At 43.4% G+C, this 14,104-nt stretch overlaps 1 protein-coding gene and 1 non-coding gene across 12 annotated transcripts in view; both read right to left on the bottom strand.

Annotated features, from left to right (window-relative positions):
• PLCB4 (phospholipase C beta 4) overlaps positions 1-14,104 on the bottom strand; it is a 455,945-nt gene that overhangs the window by 113,400 nt on the left and 328,441 nt on the right. For all 11 annotated transcript variants that reach the window (XM_055131101.1, XM_055131100.1, XM_055131094.1 and 8 more), the window contains 2 exons: positions 8,648-8,727; positions 5,126-5,179 (listed from right to left, as the gene is read on the bottom strand). In XM_055131101.1, the coding sequence (XP_054987076.1) occupies positions 5,126-5,179; positions 8,648-8,727 (134 nt within the window). The remainder of the gene's footprint in view (positions 1-5,125; positions 5,180-8,647; positions 8,728-14,104) is intronic.
• Positions 13,129-13,292, bottom strand: LOC129403955 (U1 spliceosomal RNA). The gene has a single exon (XR_008629581.1). It is a non-coding gene; the product is annotated as a U1 spliceosomal RNA (small nuclear RNA).

The following is a 14,104-nucleotide window of genomic DNA, read 5'->3' as shown; positions in this document are numbered from 1 at the left end:
AAACAAGTGCAAGAAAGCTGGGAGGGCCACTCCCTCAATTACTGCCTTCCATCCAGCCAGCTTTCTGCACCACTCCTGACCTTCGAGACTCACTGAAGGATAAGGAGACTGTGCAGCCAAGGTGAATTCCTTGATTTCAGTTGCATCAGAAGTTCAGCAGAACGGCATTTCACCAGGGTTCTAAGAGTAACAAACTTATCAATGGCTGGGGATGTCGGAAAATCATTATTATAGTCTAAAGAATGGCATTTGGAAAGAATAGAGGCTTTTAAAGGAAGTGCGATTCATTTAGTCAACTCTTTATTCCCACCCACAAACTAGCATGTAGTGCAACTAATCAGTGTTCAAGTGGCCTGGTGATAGTCCACATTCCAGGGGACCTTTTAGGTGATGAAGATAAAAATATCCTAGAAATGGTAGATTTCTAGAAAGGGCTTCTCACTCATTCTTGCTCTCAAAGGACCTGCAATCTGTATAATATAATCATTTCTTAATTTACTTTTTAATAATGTTTAATAATGTTTCTTTTTAATAATGTACTGCTATTTATTCAACCATTGATTAAGCTGATTGAATTGGACATGAACTCCACATTACTTTTTTTTAAAATTCTATTCTGAATGTTAACTTTATTTTATTATTTTATTATTATCCCCCCTTTTTGATTCACTGTGAAATACAGCTACAAAGCTTTCATGTTTGAGCTTCAGTCATATAAAACATATGGGAAACATCAAACATCCATCCCTTCACCAGTGCACACTTTCCACCACCAAAATCCCTAATATTGCCCCTGCTCCCTGTTCCAACCCTTCCCCTGCTTGTGTGGCAGACAAATTCCCCCATACTTTACTTTGGTTACATTTGATATTTCGACACTAGTCTCACCACCACTCAAACCTGCCAAAAAGGCAATGCTAGAGGATTTGTTTTGTATTGCTTGTTATGGTAGAATATAATGTCCAGGAAATTCTGTGCTATTCTCTTTTGGGAGCTTTAGTTAATAATCTCTGGGTCTTGGCCATTGATGAGATGACATGGTGCCAGGGGCAGTTTGTGGGTGTGACTGCCAAGCTATTGGAAAACTGGGGACCTGGGGGGAGGAGGCCGAGTCCTGATCCAAGCGAGCCTGGGACTCTCAGTCATGGGTTCCCACCTACCTCTGTGCTCAGGCCCTAACTGCATTTTTTGATCTCTTTTGAGATTTTGGGTCTCTGAAATAAGGCCAATAAATGAGCTTATGTAGCTGAGCCGGAGGTGGTTTGTGGGTATGTCTCTCACATACCTAATTTTTGGCCGTTTAATTCTTGGTAAACTTGGCCCCAAGTTGTTGGAGACTGGCCAAAGGCACAGCGGCAATTTTGGGGTATCTGGAAGTCTGAAGACATCATCAGGCTGCTGATGCACTCGCCCCACTACAGGTTTACCTGCTGGCGGCGCCATACCCCCTCATTTCTTAATTAAAAAAAAATGTTTATGTAGGTACTGTGATTGACAAGGCTGTAAGAGTTCCTGGCATACAGTGTTCTAACTCTGAACTCAGACCCAGTATCACTGGCCCTCTGAGTCGTGGTTCCTCCCAACTTCCAACCCCATCTCCTTATCAAATGTACTTTTGGGGTTTAATTCTTGCCAGGTAAACCACACATGTCACACTAGTGTTGGCACTTACAGTTTTGATGTACATAGTTATCCAACCTCACTACCTCTGGAGGGTCCAAGGCCCCTGTCCAAAGTCCTCATGCTACTATCAGTATCCTATCAAATGGGAAAAGCTGGGGTGTACTCATATAACAGAATCTTTGCAGGGCCGGGCCTCCTGGAAGGCAGGTGGGGTATGCAGGATGTCAGTAGATTACTCAGGAGGACTGCTGTCACCATACTTGAGGTCTCAGCCTTTATAAGACTTTCTTATGGAAGACAGGGGACCTTTTCAGGTCATTGTCCACAACTATTATTCACTAACATTTCCCATCCTCTGGCCAAAGACTTGAACTCCTGGGGACAAAGAATGGGAGAGTGCAAATAAAAAGCTTTGTTTTGAGTGGGAAGATAAATGGAGTGTAAGCTTGTAAATCAGAGAGAAAGGAGACTATGTGAAGCAATGCGACAGATTAACTCACTCTTCATTTGTCATTCCTCCAACTTCCTGGCTATTTCACTTCGGTTAATGCTAAAGAGCAGAACCATTACCAAGTTATGTAAAGACTACGAAGCCAGATTCCTTTTTAACAGCATGTGCACTGCCCCTAAGAGTTTCCATTTAAAAAATTCCAGGATGATAGTGATGAAATGGTATTTTAAAAGTGTTTACTCTTTATATCCATTAAAACATCGAGAACAATTTCCACCAAGCCCTTGGCAGCTCATCTGCCTAGAGATTTGTCTACTTTTTTTCTGGCATGGTATCAATTCACATCAATTCTTAACAAACTACCCCTGAATCACAGATGTCTTGTTTCAAACACCTGTTAACACTGGTAGGGAGGAAGAAGTCATGTCAAAGAGAGCTAAGATGATAAAACATCTAGGATATTTCTTTTGATAAATGGTGTAATAATTTTTGTATGTTAACAGGCTAGATAAATATCTTTGGAACCAGAATAGGCCTTGATGCTTGTCTAACCGCACCTTGATTAACAGGATATATACAAATGTAACTAGACCTGCTAGTTAGAGGTGCTCTGATTACAATCTATATATTTCCACTTTGTCCATTTCCTGAGCCTAGCTTTGGACGAAAAAAATCAGAAGACTAATACATATAAAAACAAATCACATTTCTGTTCTTCAAATAGCTGTCTGTGAGGCTGGAGCGATAGCACAGCAGGTAGGCCATTTGCCTTGCACGCAGCCAACCCCAGGTTCGATTCCCAGCATCCCATATGGTCCCCTGAGCACCACCAGGAGTGCAGAGCCAAGAGTATCCCTTGTGCATCACCAGGAGTGACCCAAAAAAGTTTAAAAAAAAAAGGCTATTTGTGCTATCTAAGGCCTAACTAATACATTACTTCAACACTGATTTTTTTTTAGTGGGGATCTTAAATGGTACCTGGCAGTGCTATGCTTAGGGATTGCTCCTGGGGTGCTTGGAAGAAAATAAGATGCTGAGGATAGAAATGGGGTTGGTTGGCCTCATGCTGTACTATCTCTCCAGCAAATAATCCTGATTTTAAATTGAAATGTACTATATGTTTGGAAACAGTTGTATGATGTTAGGAAAGATTAAAAGGATTAATCTGCTACTCTCAAGAAAGCAAAAGGACTTAAATAGCTATCAGTATAAAGTGTCTTTCCCAACTCCTCAACACTTCTCTTTTCACATTTAACAGAATTGTCGAGATGGTTATTAGGGTTTTTTTCAAACTTCTGAAGTTGACATAAATAGACGTGTTAGTAAGTTACCACACAAAAAGCAGAGAATCCCCCATATAGATTGGTAAAGTGTTAAGGAACGCATGAAGGAGACAACCTTGTAAATCCCCAATAAAAAGTTAAGTAAAAATAATAGTGCCCAGTGCTCTTCTTTATGGATCATATACTTTTGATCTTCTCTTTAATATTTCAGTTATGTCACGTGGGTATTTCAGTTTATGGCTGTATAGAAAAACAATGACTCCTAGGACAAATCTGTTAAATGTGGAAAGAAGAGCGTGGAGGGGGGATGAAACTACTGTCACGGAGATGCAGAATGGAAGCTGCAGCGCATAGTACAGTGGCCGGAGTGACAGAGGAAAGCAGTTATGAGTCACAGATACTCCAGAGGGGTCAGCATGCCCCTGATTCAAGGCTATTAGGTGTCACACAGTTGCTGATCTGTTCGCTTCACTTCTGAAAAGCAACATTCCTAAAAGAACATTCGAATTACTTAGTAACTCTGGGTTCTTTCTGATGTTGCTTACTGTGGTCTTTGCTAAAGTGGTGTATGAAGAAGCAAAAATGAGTCTGTGTGGAGAATCCCTGCTCAGCGGTTTGCTCCCTGTGTTACATCTGGGCCATGGCCTTAAGTTCATGATCCTGAATACACTCTCCGATGGGCAGCAGAAGCTCGGGGGCCTGGTTCACTTCTAGAGCTCCATGAAGTACTTCCAAATACAACCACCAAAAGACAGGCTAAGAACTCCCATCACCACCACGCAAGGGCTTCCAATTGTACCTGTAGACCACTGACAACCCTCCGACCTGCCAGGGAGTGAAGGGGCAGCAAAGAGGAAAGCATGAAGTACCCTCAGAGGGTGAAACAAGTCAGCGCTAGATAGAACTGAAGAACGCGGAGAAATATGGGACTTGTTCTCTTCATTTTTTTGTTTTGTTTTTGCTTTCTGGATCACACTCGGCAATGCTCAGGGGTCATTTTGGCTCTGCACTCAGGAATTACTCCTGGTGGTGCTCAAAGGACCATATGGGATGATGGGAATTGAGGCCGGGTCAACCGCATGCAAGGCAAACACCCTACCCGCTATGCTGTCACTCCAGCCCCCGTTCTCCTCATTCTTGACGCCACCCAAGTTTATAGCTCCTCTTCCATTCCAGCGCCCCCCCTCCCCACCCCCGTCTCTTTGGGCAGAGCGAGGAAGGGAGAAGCAGTCCTAGGGAGTGACTGGCAAGTGACAGAAAACCACTGGCAAGACGACAAAGAAGGAGCCCACTGCCACGGGCAACAGAGGTGCAGCAAAGTCGAGAGCAGGAGTGACTAGTCCAGTGCCACATTCCAAAGACCTAGTCTACAAGCAGTGTTTTTCAGTCACTGGCCAACAGATGTGAAAGGGTCAAAAGTCATCCAGTCCACCTACTTTCCCACTAGATTACAACATGCACTGCTTTAATCTTACCTACTGGTTGCTCAGAATAAGTAGGTTAAAGGCATTTGAAAATCTAAGGAAGCACTGGTTTGATGATACCTTATCAGGTTTTCCTCTCATTCTTTAGAGCTACTGCCACCTACAGTGATGGAAATGTTCTTTATGACCAAATACAGAATTCAGTGAAGTGATTTAAAACAAGCTTCCAGAAATATTCTTGCTTAGAGAAATTAGCCAACAAGTGCTCGGAAAGGGTCCCCTTTAGCATCTGATCTCATGAGAGTGATACAGGTTAGGGAAGGCGAGAGGAGCAAAGCACTTACCTCCGCACTGGAATTTTACCATTAGTGTTGGTCATAAATGCCAATTTCATCCAGCTGCAAAACAACAAAAATAGCATTGTTTTAATGCTTCTCAGGAGGAACAGCTTCACTCCAGTATAACTTGAACAGAATGCATTCAAACAAAGAGCATTTATTCGGAAAGCCAGAGAGAATAAGTATACTGTGAGATGAATTCAGAGTTGTCAGGTAGAACAAATTAAAAATTCTCAATTAGTTTCACATGAAAATATGTTTTTACTACAAATATGTCTCAAATATTGCATAGACATACTTTAACTAAAAACACATTTGCGGGGGCTGGAGTGATAGCACAGCGGATAGGATGTTTGCCTTGCACGCGGCAGACCCAGGTTCGATTCCCAGCATCCCATATGGTCCCTTGAGCACCGCCAGGAGTGATTCCTGAGTGCAGAGCCAGGAGTAACCCCTGAGCATCACCGGGTGTGACCCAAAAAGCAAAAATAAATAAATAAATAAAAATATTTACTACTTATTTAAAATTCAAATTTAACTGAGAGTCCCTATTTTATCTGACAACTCCAGATGACATATATATAAGGCTTGCTTTGAGTAAACACAACCGCCAATAGTTACTCAGTGGCTTTCCTGGTCCTTAATTCTTGCTTTCTTGGCTCTGCACTCAAGAATTACTCCTGGCGGTACTCGGGGGGACCAAATGGGATGCTGGGGATTGAACCTGGGTTGGCTGTGTGCAAGGCAAATGCCCTACCCACTGTGCTATTGCTCCAGCCCCCATAATTGTTGCTTTTTAAATAATATAACAATGTGGTGAGATGGTGACACCGTGATGATAACCACAACCAAGCTGGCCTTCAGTACCTGAGGGGAACTTCTTCAGCTTTCAATGTCCACCTTCATCCAAGTAGAGATGAAAATGAAAAAGATGGCCCTTAATTTCTAATGTTAAGAGAAGTACATCAACTTGAATGAATGGAGAGAAAACCCCTTGCTTTCTCCAGACACCGGGGACTCGAGGGATCCAGCACACTTACTTTGTATTTTGTTTTTAGAACTCTTCTTGGCTAGTGACCCACCTCTTCAACTCACACTACAGTCAGTTAATAATAGCCTAACAATTAGCAGGGGGTGAGTATTTGTTACAGGAATGGGGGGTCTGGAGAGAGAGAGAGAAGAGAAGAGAGGGAGGGAGAGAGAGAGAGAGGTGCCTGCCACAGAGACAGACTGAGGGGAGGAGCGTGAGGGAAACTAGGGGCACTGGTGGTGGGAAATGTACACTGCTAAAGGGACAGGTGATGGAACATTGTATGACTGAAACCCAATCATGAACAACTGTGTATGTCACAGTGATTCAAATAGAGAGAGAGAGAGAGAGAGAGAGAGAGAGAGAGAGAGAGAGAGAGAGAGAGAGAGAGAATACTTGCACAACTACAGGTGTGAGGGAAGCAGATACAGCGGGCAAACAGTTACATAATACTGTGGGCTAAAAACTATGGTTTATTTTTAGCTTCAATCCACTGGGCTCATGATTTGCAACAAAACTGATGTAAATGGCCTTTTGGATCCTTCCCAGCCTGCTGTTGTCGATAGACAGTCCACCAGAAGGAGGGAGGACTGTAATATTCCAGGTGTGGGGAATGTCCCTTTAGCAGAAGGCTGTTCTCTAGGGTCAAGCCTTGGTGAACCTAAACCTCCCAGCAGAAGGTAGATGAGTAACCACCAGCTCCCTAAAGGTATCTGGGTAAGATACCTGAGAGCATGTCATGTGCTGTCCACTTTAGAAGGACACTTGGGACTCAACTGCAGCATCAAAATATTCCCTGGGTTTCATTTTATTTTTAAGAGGACATGTCACAGCAACTTCAGAGAGAAAAATAAGCACAGAAAATAAGACATAAGGATAATTAAATCATTCCCCTCTCACGTATGGAAAGAAAACTGGAGGAATGGCATAAAAGTCAAAGGAACTAAAAAAAAAAAAAGAATAACTGGGAGCCAGGTACTGCTTAGGTGCAATCCTTACTTCATCTCGTGGTGATTTGGCAAGATGAACTCTTAGAAATGAGTCCATCACTTCCATTCACAGAAGCTGATGTTAAGGTACCCAGCTAACACTTGCAGACAGTTGCCCAGTCACGAAGTAGTTAATACCAGAGTCTGTAATCTCAAGGCAACTGCCAATGGGACCAGAACACGGAGCAAAGTGCCCAAGAACTGATGTGTGTCCCCAATGCCAAGCAGTACAATAACCACTCTCTTGATGCCTGGGCACGGTTTTCAGAGACACAGGGTGATCACTACAGTTCCTCAATTTGGTTCCCTCCGGCACCCCACAAATCCCATAAATCACTGCCTCACAGACAGGTTGACTTTTGACTAGGATCTCTGCTTAGATAACTTTCATGTCACATTGATAGAATGCCTGGATAGAGTTAAAAGTCGCCCATGGTTGGAGCTGGAGCTAGAGCGAGAGAGACGCTGCCTCTCCTGCAGCTGCCCCGAGTCTGATCTCTGACACGCCACGTGCTCCCCTGAATACCTCCAGGAGTGGCCCTGGAGCGCCTGAGGACTGTCAAGTGTGACCCTAAAACAAAAGAAACAAAACCAAAACTACCACTATAGTACACTGAACTATAAAATACATTTCTGAATGGAATAAGGACCCTTGGGTTCCCTCAGATAGTACCAGGGATCTGAGGTCCCCCACACCCCCTGTCTGTTGTGATAGGGTGACATCCACAAGTGCTGCCCCTAGACAAGCTGAGGAGTGGCGTGACACTGGAGAGAGAACCCACGGGCTCTCACTTGGAATACCCTTTCTCCACACCTTCACTACCACAAGAAGCCTTTACAAGTGCTTTTCTGACAGCGTTCCTGATTTCTCTCAGGTGCCGACCACAGAGACCCAAAGAACCCTGCAATCTACTCTGGTCCCATGCATGAAGAGCTATTTATCAGCAAACTGAGCTTAGGGGCACAAAAGCTGGAGCCCACAATTCAACAGACACATGGCGGGTGGGGCTGAGGGGAGAGCAGGGGCTGAAGTTTTAGAATTTTCCTGCCATCGACCACTCTTTCATTTCAGTTTCAGGTTGTAGCTGTATCGCATGATCTCTGCTGAGGTGGCATGAACGGAGTTGGTGGGTAATGGTCGACTTCTCCACGGTCAGAAACTTGGAAGTGAAGACAAGCAAAACTTGACTGCACATATACTTGATGTAATGTATCTAGTGGGTAGGGCGTTTGCCTTGCACTCGGCCGACCCTGGTTCGATTCCTCTGCCCCTCTCGGAGAGCCCAGCAAGCTACCAAAAGTATCTCGCCCGCACGGCAGAGCCTGGCAAGCTACCCGTGGCGTATTTGATATGCCTGAAACAATAACAAGTTTCGCAATGGAGACATTACTGCTGCCCACTCAAGGAAATCAATGAGCAACGGGATGACAGTGATACAGTGATATAGTGAACAGTAATATGACCAATTGCTGATTATAGCCAAGAACAAAGCTGCCAAAATAACTCACTGTTTTTTGAGGCAGGTCATTGGGCTGACGTTGTTGGCCCTGAAGTTGTGTATGATTGATCTCAGACCTTCGACCCATTGCTGAAAGAGAAAGAAAAGGTGTTCTTGGTGAGCAAATCTGCACAAACAAGAACATTGGTTTGATTTAGACCTTTTTTTTTTGCAATAAGAACATAAATTCTTGCGACATAATCATCTTCATTTGGCATGCTCATATCTTACTATCTAGTAAACAGTTTATTCTTTTCACAAAGAGAAATGCACCCTCTATAGTGTCATTAAACACTAAGGTCGTCACAAAGGAATACTGACCCATGACTGACTGGTTGAGATTTCTATTTGTAGCCTACTTGAATTTAAACCCTTTTGCAGCCACTGGCCATCTTAATTTTTTCTAAACAAGCTTACACACTACATGATGACATACTTGGCTATTCCCACTTTAGGTGATGACTTCATTAGGAGTTCATAAATTTTATTTGGTGACTCTACTTCAGCCTAAGAATTATATATCTTACCTGTCCATGTTTTCTAGCAAGGCCTTAAAAAGTAAAATATGCACCAACTGCCAAGGTATGCAAGCAGTGATGTGCTTACACAATTTCTAAATAAGGCCTTGGATGTCAATTTAGTTTATAACATCACTCCATTGATTTACAAGGACAAGTGAAGAAAGATTTTTACATGGCAGAAAGGAATTTAGGTCTCTTAATGGCACTTTACTGGAAAAGAAGGCTGGTGTGTGAATGAAGATCACTTTTTCCTTGGATCCAACAACTGATATCAATGACTGCAACATCGGCTTGTAAAATAAAGAAACAACTGGGGACTGGAGCAATAGCACAGTGAGTAGGGCATTAGCCTTGCACGCAGCCGATGCGGGTTCGATTCTCAGCATCCAGTATGGTCCAACTCTGGGCAAAAATGCTTTGTAGCAAGCTGATACCATGAGTGTCCATTTAACTGGTTGCTGATACCTAATCTTAAGCTTATAGATTACTAAATTTGTGTTCTTCAAAAGGAAACCATTTTGTAGTAGCTATTGAAGTATTGAAGTCACTAGACACATGTAGCTATTTAAATCTAACCTTAATAAAAATAAAATTCAGTGCTCAGTTACATTGCACATGTTCTAAAGTTGGAATCAAAGATTTAACCCACAGGGGTTAAATAGTCAAAGATATAGCACAGGGCTGACCATGGCTTGATATCCGGACTGTATGTTCCTCCCAGTTTTGCTGGGTACTGCATGAGAGGTCAGAGCCACTGGGTACTGCATGGCTCCGCAGAACCCTAAGAGCACTGCATGCTTAGGCCCCTGCTTTGAGCCACAGGCCAGATGGCTGAGAATCACTGCGAGAGGCCCCCAGGCTCGTGAGCACTGATTAGAAGTTCTTCTATCCAGCAAAATTTGGAAATAGTGCCGACTATATTGGACAGCACAATATTTTCACTACTGCATCAGTTTCTACTGGACAACACTGAATAGTATAACCAGGTTTAACATTATTTAGTGAGTCATTATAAAAGTCAGAAGTGATGATTGAGTCCTACAATGTGTGTGTGTCTGTAAAAAATGATGGGCTGGAGCGACAGCACAGCAGGTAGGGCGTTTGCCTTGCACACGGTCGACCAGGGTTTGATTCCTCCATCCCTCTCAGAGAGCCTGGCAAGCTACTGAGAGTATCCCACCCTCACTGCAGAGCCTGGCAAGCTCCCGGTGGCGTATTCGATATGCCAAAAACAGTAACAACAAGTCTCACAATGGAGACATTACTGGTGCCCGCTCGAGCAAATCGATGAACAACATTGGATGACAGTGCTATAGTGGTAAAATGACAAAAAATCTATTTTTTAACTTTTTTTTTTTTTGGCCATACCAATGATACTTAGGGGTTACTCCTGGTTCTGTGTTCAGGAATTACTCCTGCAGTGCTTGGGGGAACTTATGGGATGCTGGGAATCAAATCCTGGTTGTCCGTATGCAAGGCAAGCACCCTACCATCTGTACTATCTCTCCAGTTCCTAAAGTGGAATTTCTTTTTTTTTTCCCCCTCCCTAAAGTGGAATTTCTTAATCAGGCTAATTCTAATTGAAGATCACAATTTTGAGGCATCATCCTATTTTTCACCCTCTTTCATGGCAGCTATTTCATCTATAGTCTCTTTAACATCGGCGCACAAATGTTCCTATTTCTCTACATCCTAACCAACATTTATCACTTCCTGTTTTGTTTCTGATTTTGTTTGTTTTGCTGGCTCTCTAGCCACCAGGACTGCTACTGAGGAAGCTTTAGCTTTCCCCTTTGTGCTTGAGTCGTATCTAACAGCTTTCTGAGGGAGACAGAGGCGCTATAAGAGCTAAATTTCCTTTCAGGACTAGAAAAGGCCATTTTCTGAGAACTGTAAATAGCACCAAGAGCCTCAGGAACCATGAGGGTGAAGTCAGGAGTCTCAGGGAGGAAAAAGATATAAAATAGTCGCATTAAAGAAATACTGCAATTATTTTCATCATCAACCCTGCATTCCTGTTCAGACTATGGGCTGCAGCTCCCTGGGGACCATCAAATATCCTGTTATTGGTCTGACAAACCACAGGCCCACACAGAGTTTCCCAAGAGGAGACAGAAAAAGCACAGATAATTTCATTGGCATTAACTGGGAAGCATTTTTTCTCAACCTGAAGGCTAATTACAAGTTTCAAAACACAAAAGCCCCTGATTTCCTGGGGCCAAAGAAATAGTAGACAGTTTCTGAAAATGTTTGCTGTTATATCAGCAAACATTATATGTATTATATATATACACATTATATATATATTATATATATTTGCTTTTGGGGTCACACCTGATGATGCACTCAGGAATTACCCCTGGTGGTGCTCAGGGAACAATATGGGATGCTGGGAATCGAACCCGGGTAGGCCAAGTGCAAGGCAAATGCCCTACCCGCTGTGCTACTGCCAGCCCCTGTTTTATATATTTTTTGTCCTTTTATTCTACGGTTAAAAAAAATGACAGAGATGCCTAGATATAAGTGTTGAGAACTTGCATCACCTGTTGAAAATGGTGTGGGGCCAAATGTGTGATTGTAACCCATCAAACATCAAAGCTTGTAACTAGCTCACGGTGATTTAATAAAATAAAAAAAAAAAAAAAAAACTAAGGGGATCCTCAAGAGCCCTTCCTGGCACTGGAGGTAGGTGACTGTTTCTCCCTCAGGTGACAGGGAGTTCAAGTATCTAGTTCAGGGTCACCAAGTAGCACATAGCAGCCAGGAAATAGGACTCTGTTCTGCCCATCGCATTGGGGACGTTTTCATGCAACAGCTTGTTCTCTGGTCTCCCTTACTGACATGGAAAAGTTCCATCAACCCTTCCCTTCTATTACTTCTATGTTAAGTACTCCCAGCTCACTGGCTTAATAACTGCAGGAAACAAGTATTATGTGACTGTTTTGGTTTTTCCATATAGAAAAACTGCCAGCAGGTGTCAGTAGAGTCCTAGAGTTAAATTGAAAGTTGTAGAGAAATGCCTGTCAACTTCCCTGTTTTCTGATGTTGAAAAGTAAAAACAAAAGAAACTATTAGTTGTTTTTTTCATTTTAACATGGGGGGTGAGGGGTGGATTACTGAAAATATGCAGATTTTTTAGTGCCCCGGAGGTCCATCTTGAAGCCTCTGGCTGCTTCGTTTTGAAAAGACGCCTGCCTGACTTGTTGAGTATAGACTGGCCCAACTCGGGGTATGATTCCTATTGGACTCGGTCCTTTCCCTTTGCCCTGCCCATCCCGAGGGATGCTGGGAGCCAGGCCACAGGGCCACTCTGCTCACATGTACACAAATGGGCAGTTTCTGTGCTTCCCCAGCGCGCTTGTTCTTGTCTCTGTGCTCTCGTGTTTCCAGTCTTTTACAATCCTGTCTACACGGACTCTGAGTTTACTTCAGCCCTTCAAAGGAGAAATCAAACGAATAAACAAACAAAAGAAAAGGTCCTTCAAAGGACTCGAGAGCTCTTGCTTGGTGGCTTGTGGGAACTGACGAACAGGAGCTGCCTCCAACTCTCTCCTGGGAACTTTGCACTTCTCCTTAGGGACTCCCTAAAATTCCTCTTACCATTTATTGGCCCAGGACCCATTTCCTGGCATGGATGGGGTCTCACCATTACCTTCTCTTTTGCCCCCACAACACTAAATACGTCAGATACAAATAATCTCCCCCTTAAAAAGATGAAGACAAGTACTTGTTGTATTTATTAGGAAAACACAAACGTACGTATGCAGAGCAATATTCACATTTTTCTCTCCTGGTTAGTAAGTCTATGACTATTGTCCCAGCAAGCTTCAAAGACACTTTATTACTTTTCTGTTTCAAAACAACACGTCCGACTAATACTTACGCTCACTAACAGAAACTAAGAACAGCACAACCCTAACGGTGAAAAAAAACCAGAAGGGATAAATTCTGACTTTAAAAACCACAAAATCAGGGGAGAGCGCGAACGCAGTCCCCCACTACCACAAATTATGCAGTCGAGTTTCCCACATTTGGGGAAATCGCAGGGGTCAGCCCATCCGGAGTGCAATGGATAAGCCTCGCCCTGGGAAAACCACCTACGTGATCATGGTATCTCCCCTGCCAGGTAAGTATGAGTTTCTCTGCCCGCCGCACATGTCACCCTCGACACCACCTCCCTTTACACACACGCCCGCTGGGTATGCGTGTTCTCCGCACGCCCTCCGCACGCCCTGATACTCATGACCCTCCCCCCAATCTCTCCGGGTAGGAAATTAACGCCTGAGTTCCCAGTCGAGGTCACGATATGCCCACGGCAAAGACCAAGACCAGTGGCCTCTGCGCGATTCTTCATCTGCATACGACACGCCCCCTACGGAAGTCCTGGGTTTTCAGTCTTTCCTGCGCAAAGACACTGAATATGAGAGCGGTCCCCTAGACCCGCCTGTATCTTAAGGACAGGAGGGAGTTGTTGGACACCAGTGATGTCCTGATGTTGACGGGTCTGTCAGCCTTGGATTAGAACTGTACTCTCTCCGGTACCTTCTGGTCCTCTTATAAGTTCTAGTTCCGCACAAACTTCAATTTATTAAACATATATATTTTTTGGTCACACTCAGCCACGCTTAGGGACTAATGCCTAGTTTGCACCACTTCAGGTAATGTTGTCCCCTGAACTCGGACTCACTTGTCCCCTGAACTCAGTCTCACTTCTAAATGTTTTTTTTTTCCTTGTCTTTAGTCAAATTAGTATTTTGTCTAAGCAAAACAAAAAAACAAAAACAAAAATGAAAACCAGATTCCCTGTGATGCAAATCTGGTATGCAATGTTCTTCGAGGAAAAGACCTAGTAACATCTTTGATCTTTTGGTGTTCAGCAATTTGCTTTCTAAAAAGGAGGCTATTGATCTGGGAAGTAGAGACAGCTAAGTCTGTTCAAAAGTTAA

The sequence above is a fragment of the Sorex araneus genome, chromosome 3 (assembly GCF_027595985.1).
Source record: "Sorex araneus isolate mSorAra2 chromosome 3, mSorAra2.pri, whole genome shotgun sequence".
NCBI lineage: Eukaryota > Metazoa > Chordata > Mammalia > Eulipotyphla > Soricidae > Sorex > Sorex araneus.
The sequence above is the reverse complement of the archived record's forward strand: the minus strand, read 5'-3'. Positions and strand labels throughout refer to the sequence as shown.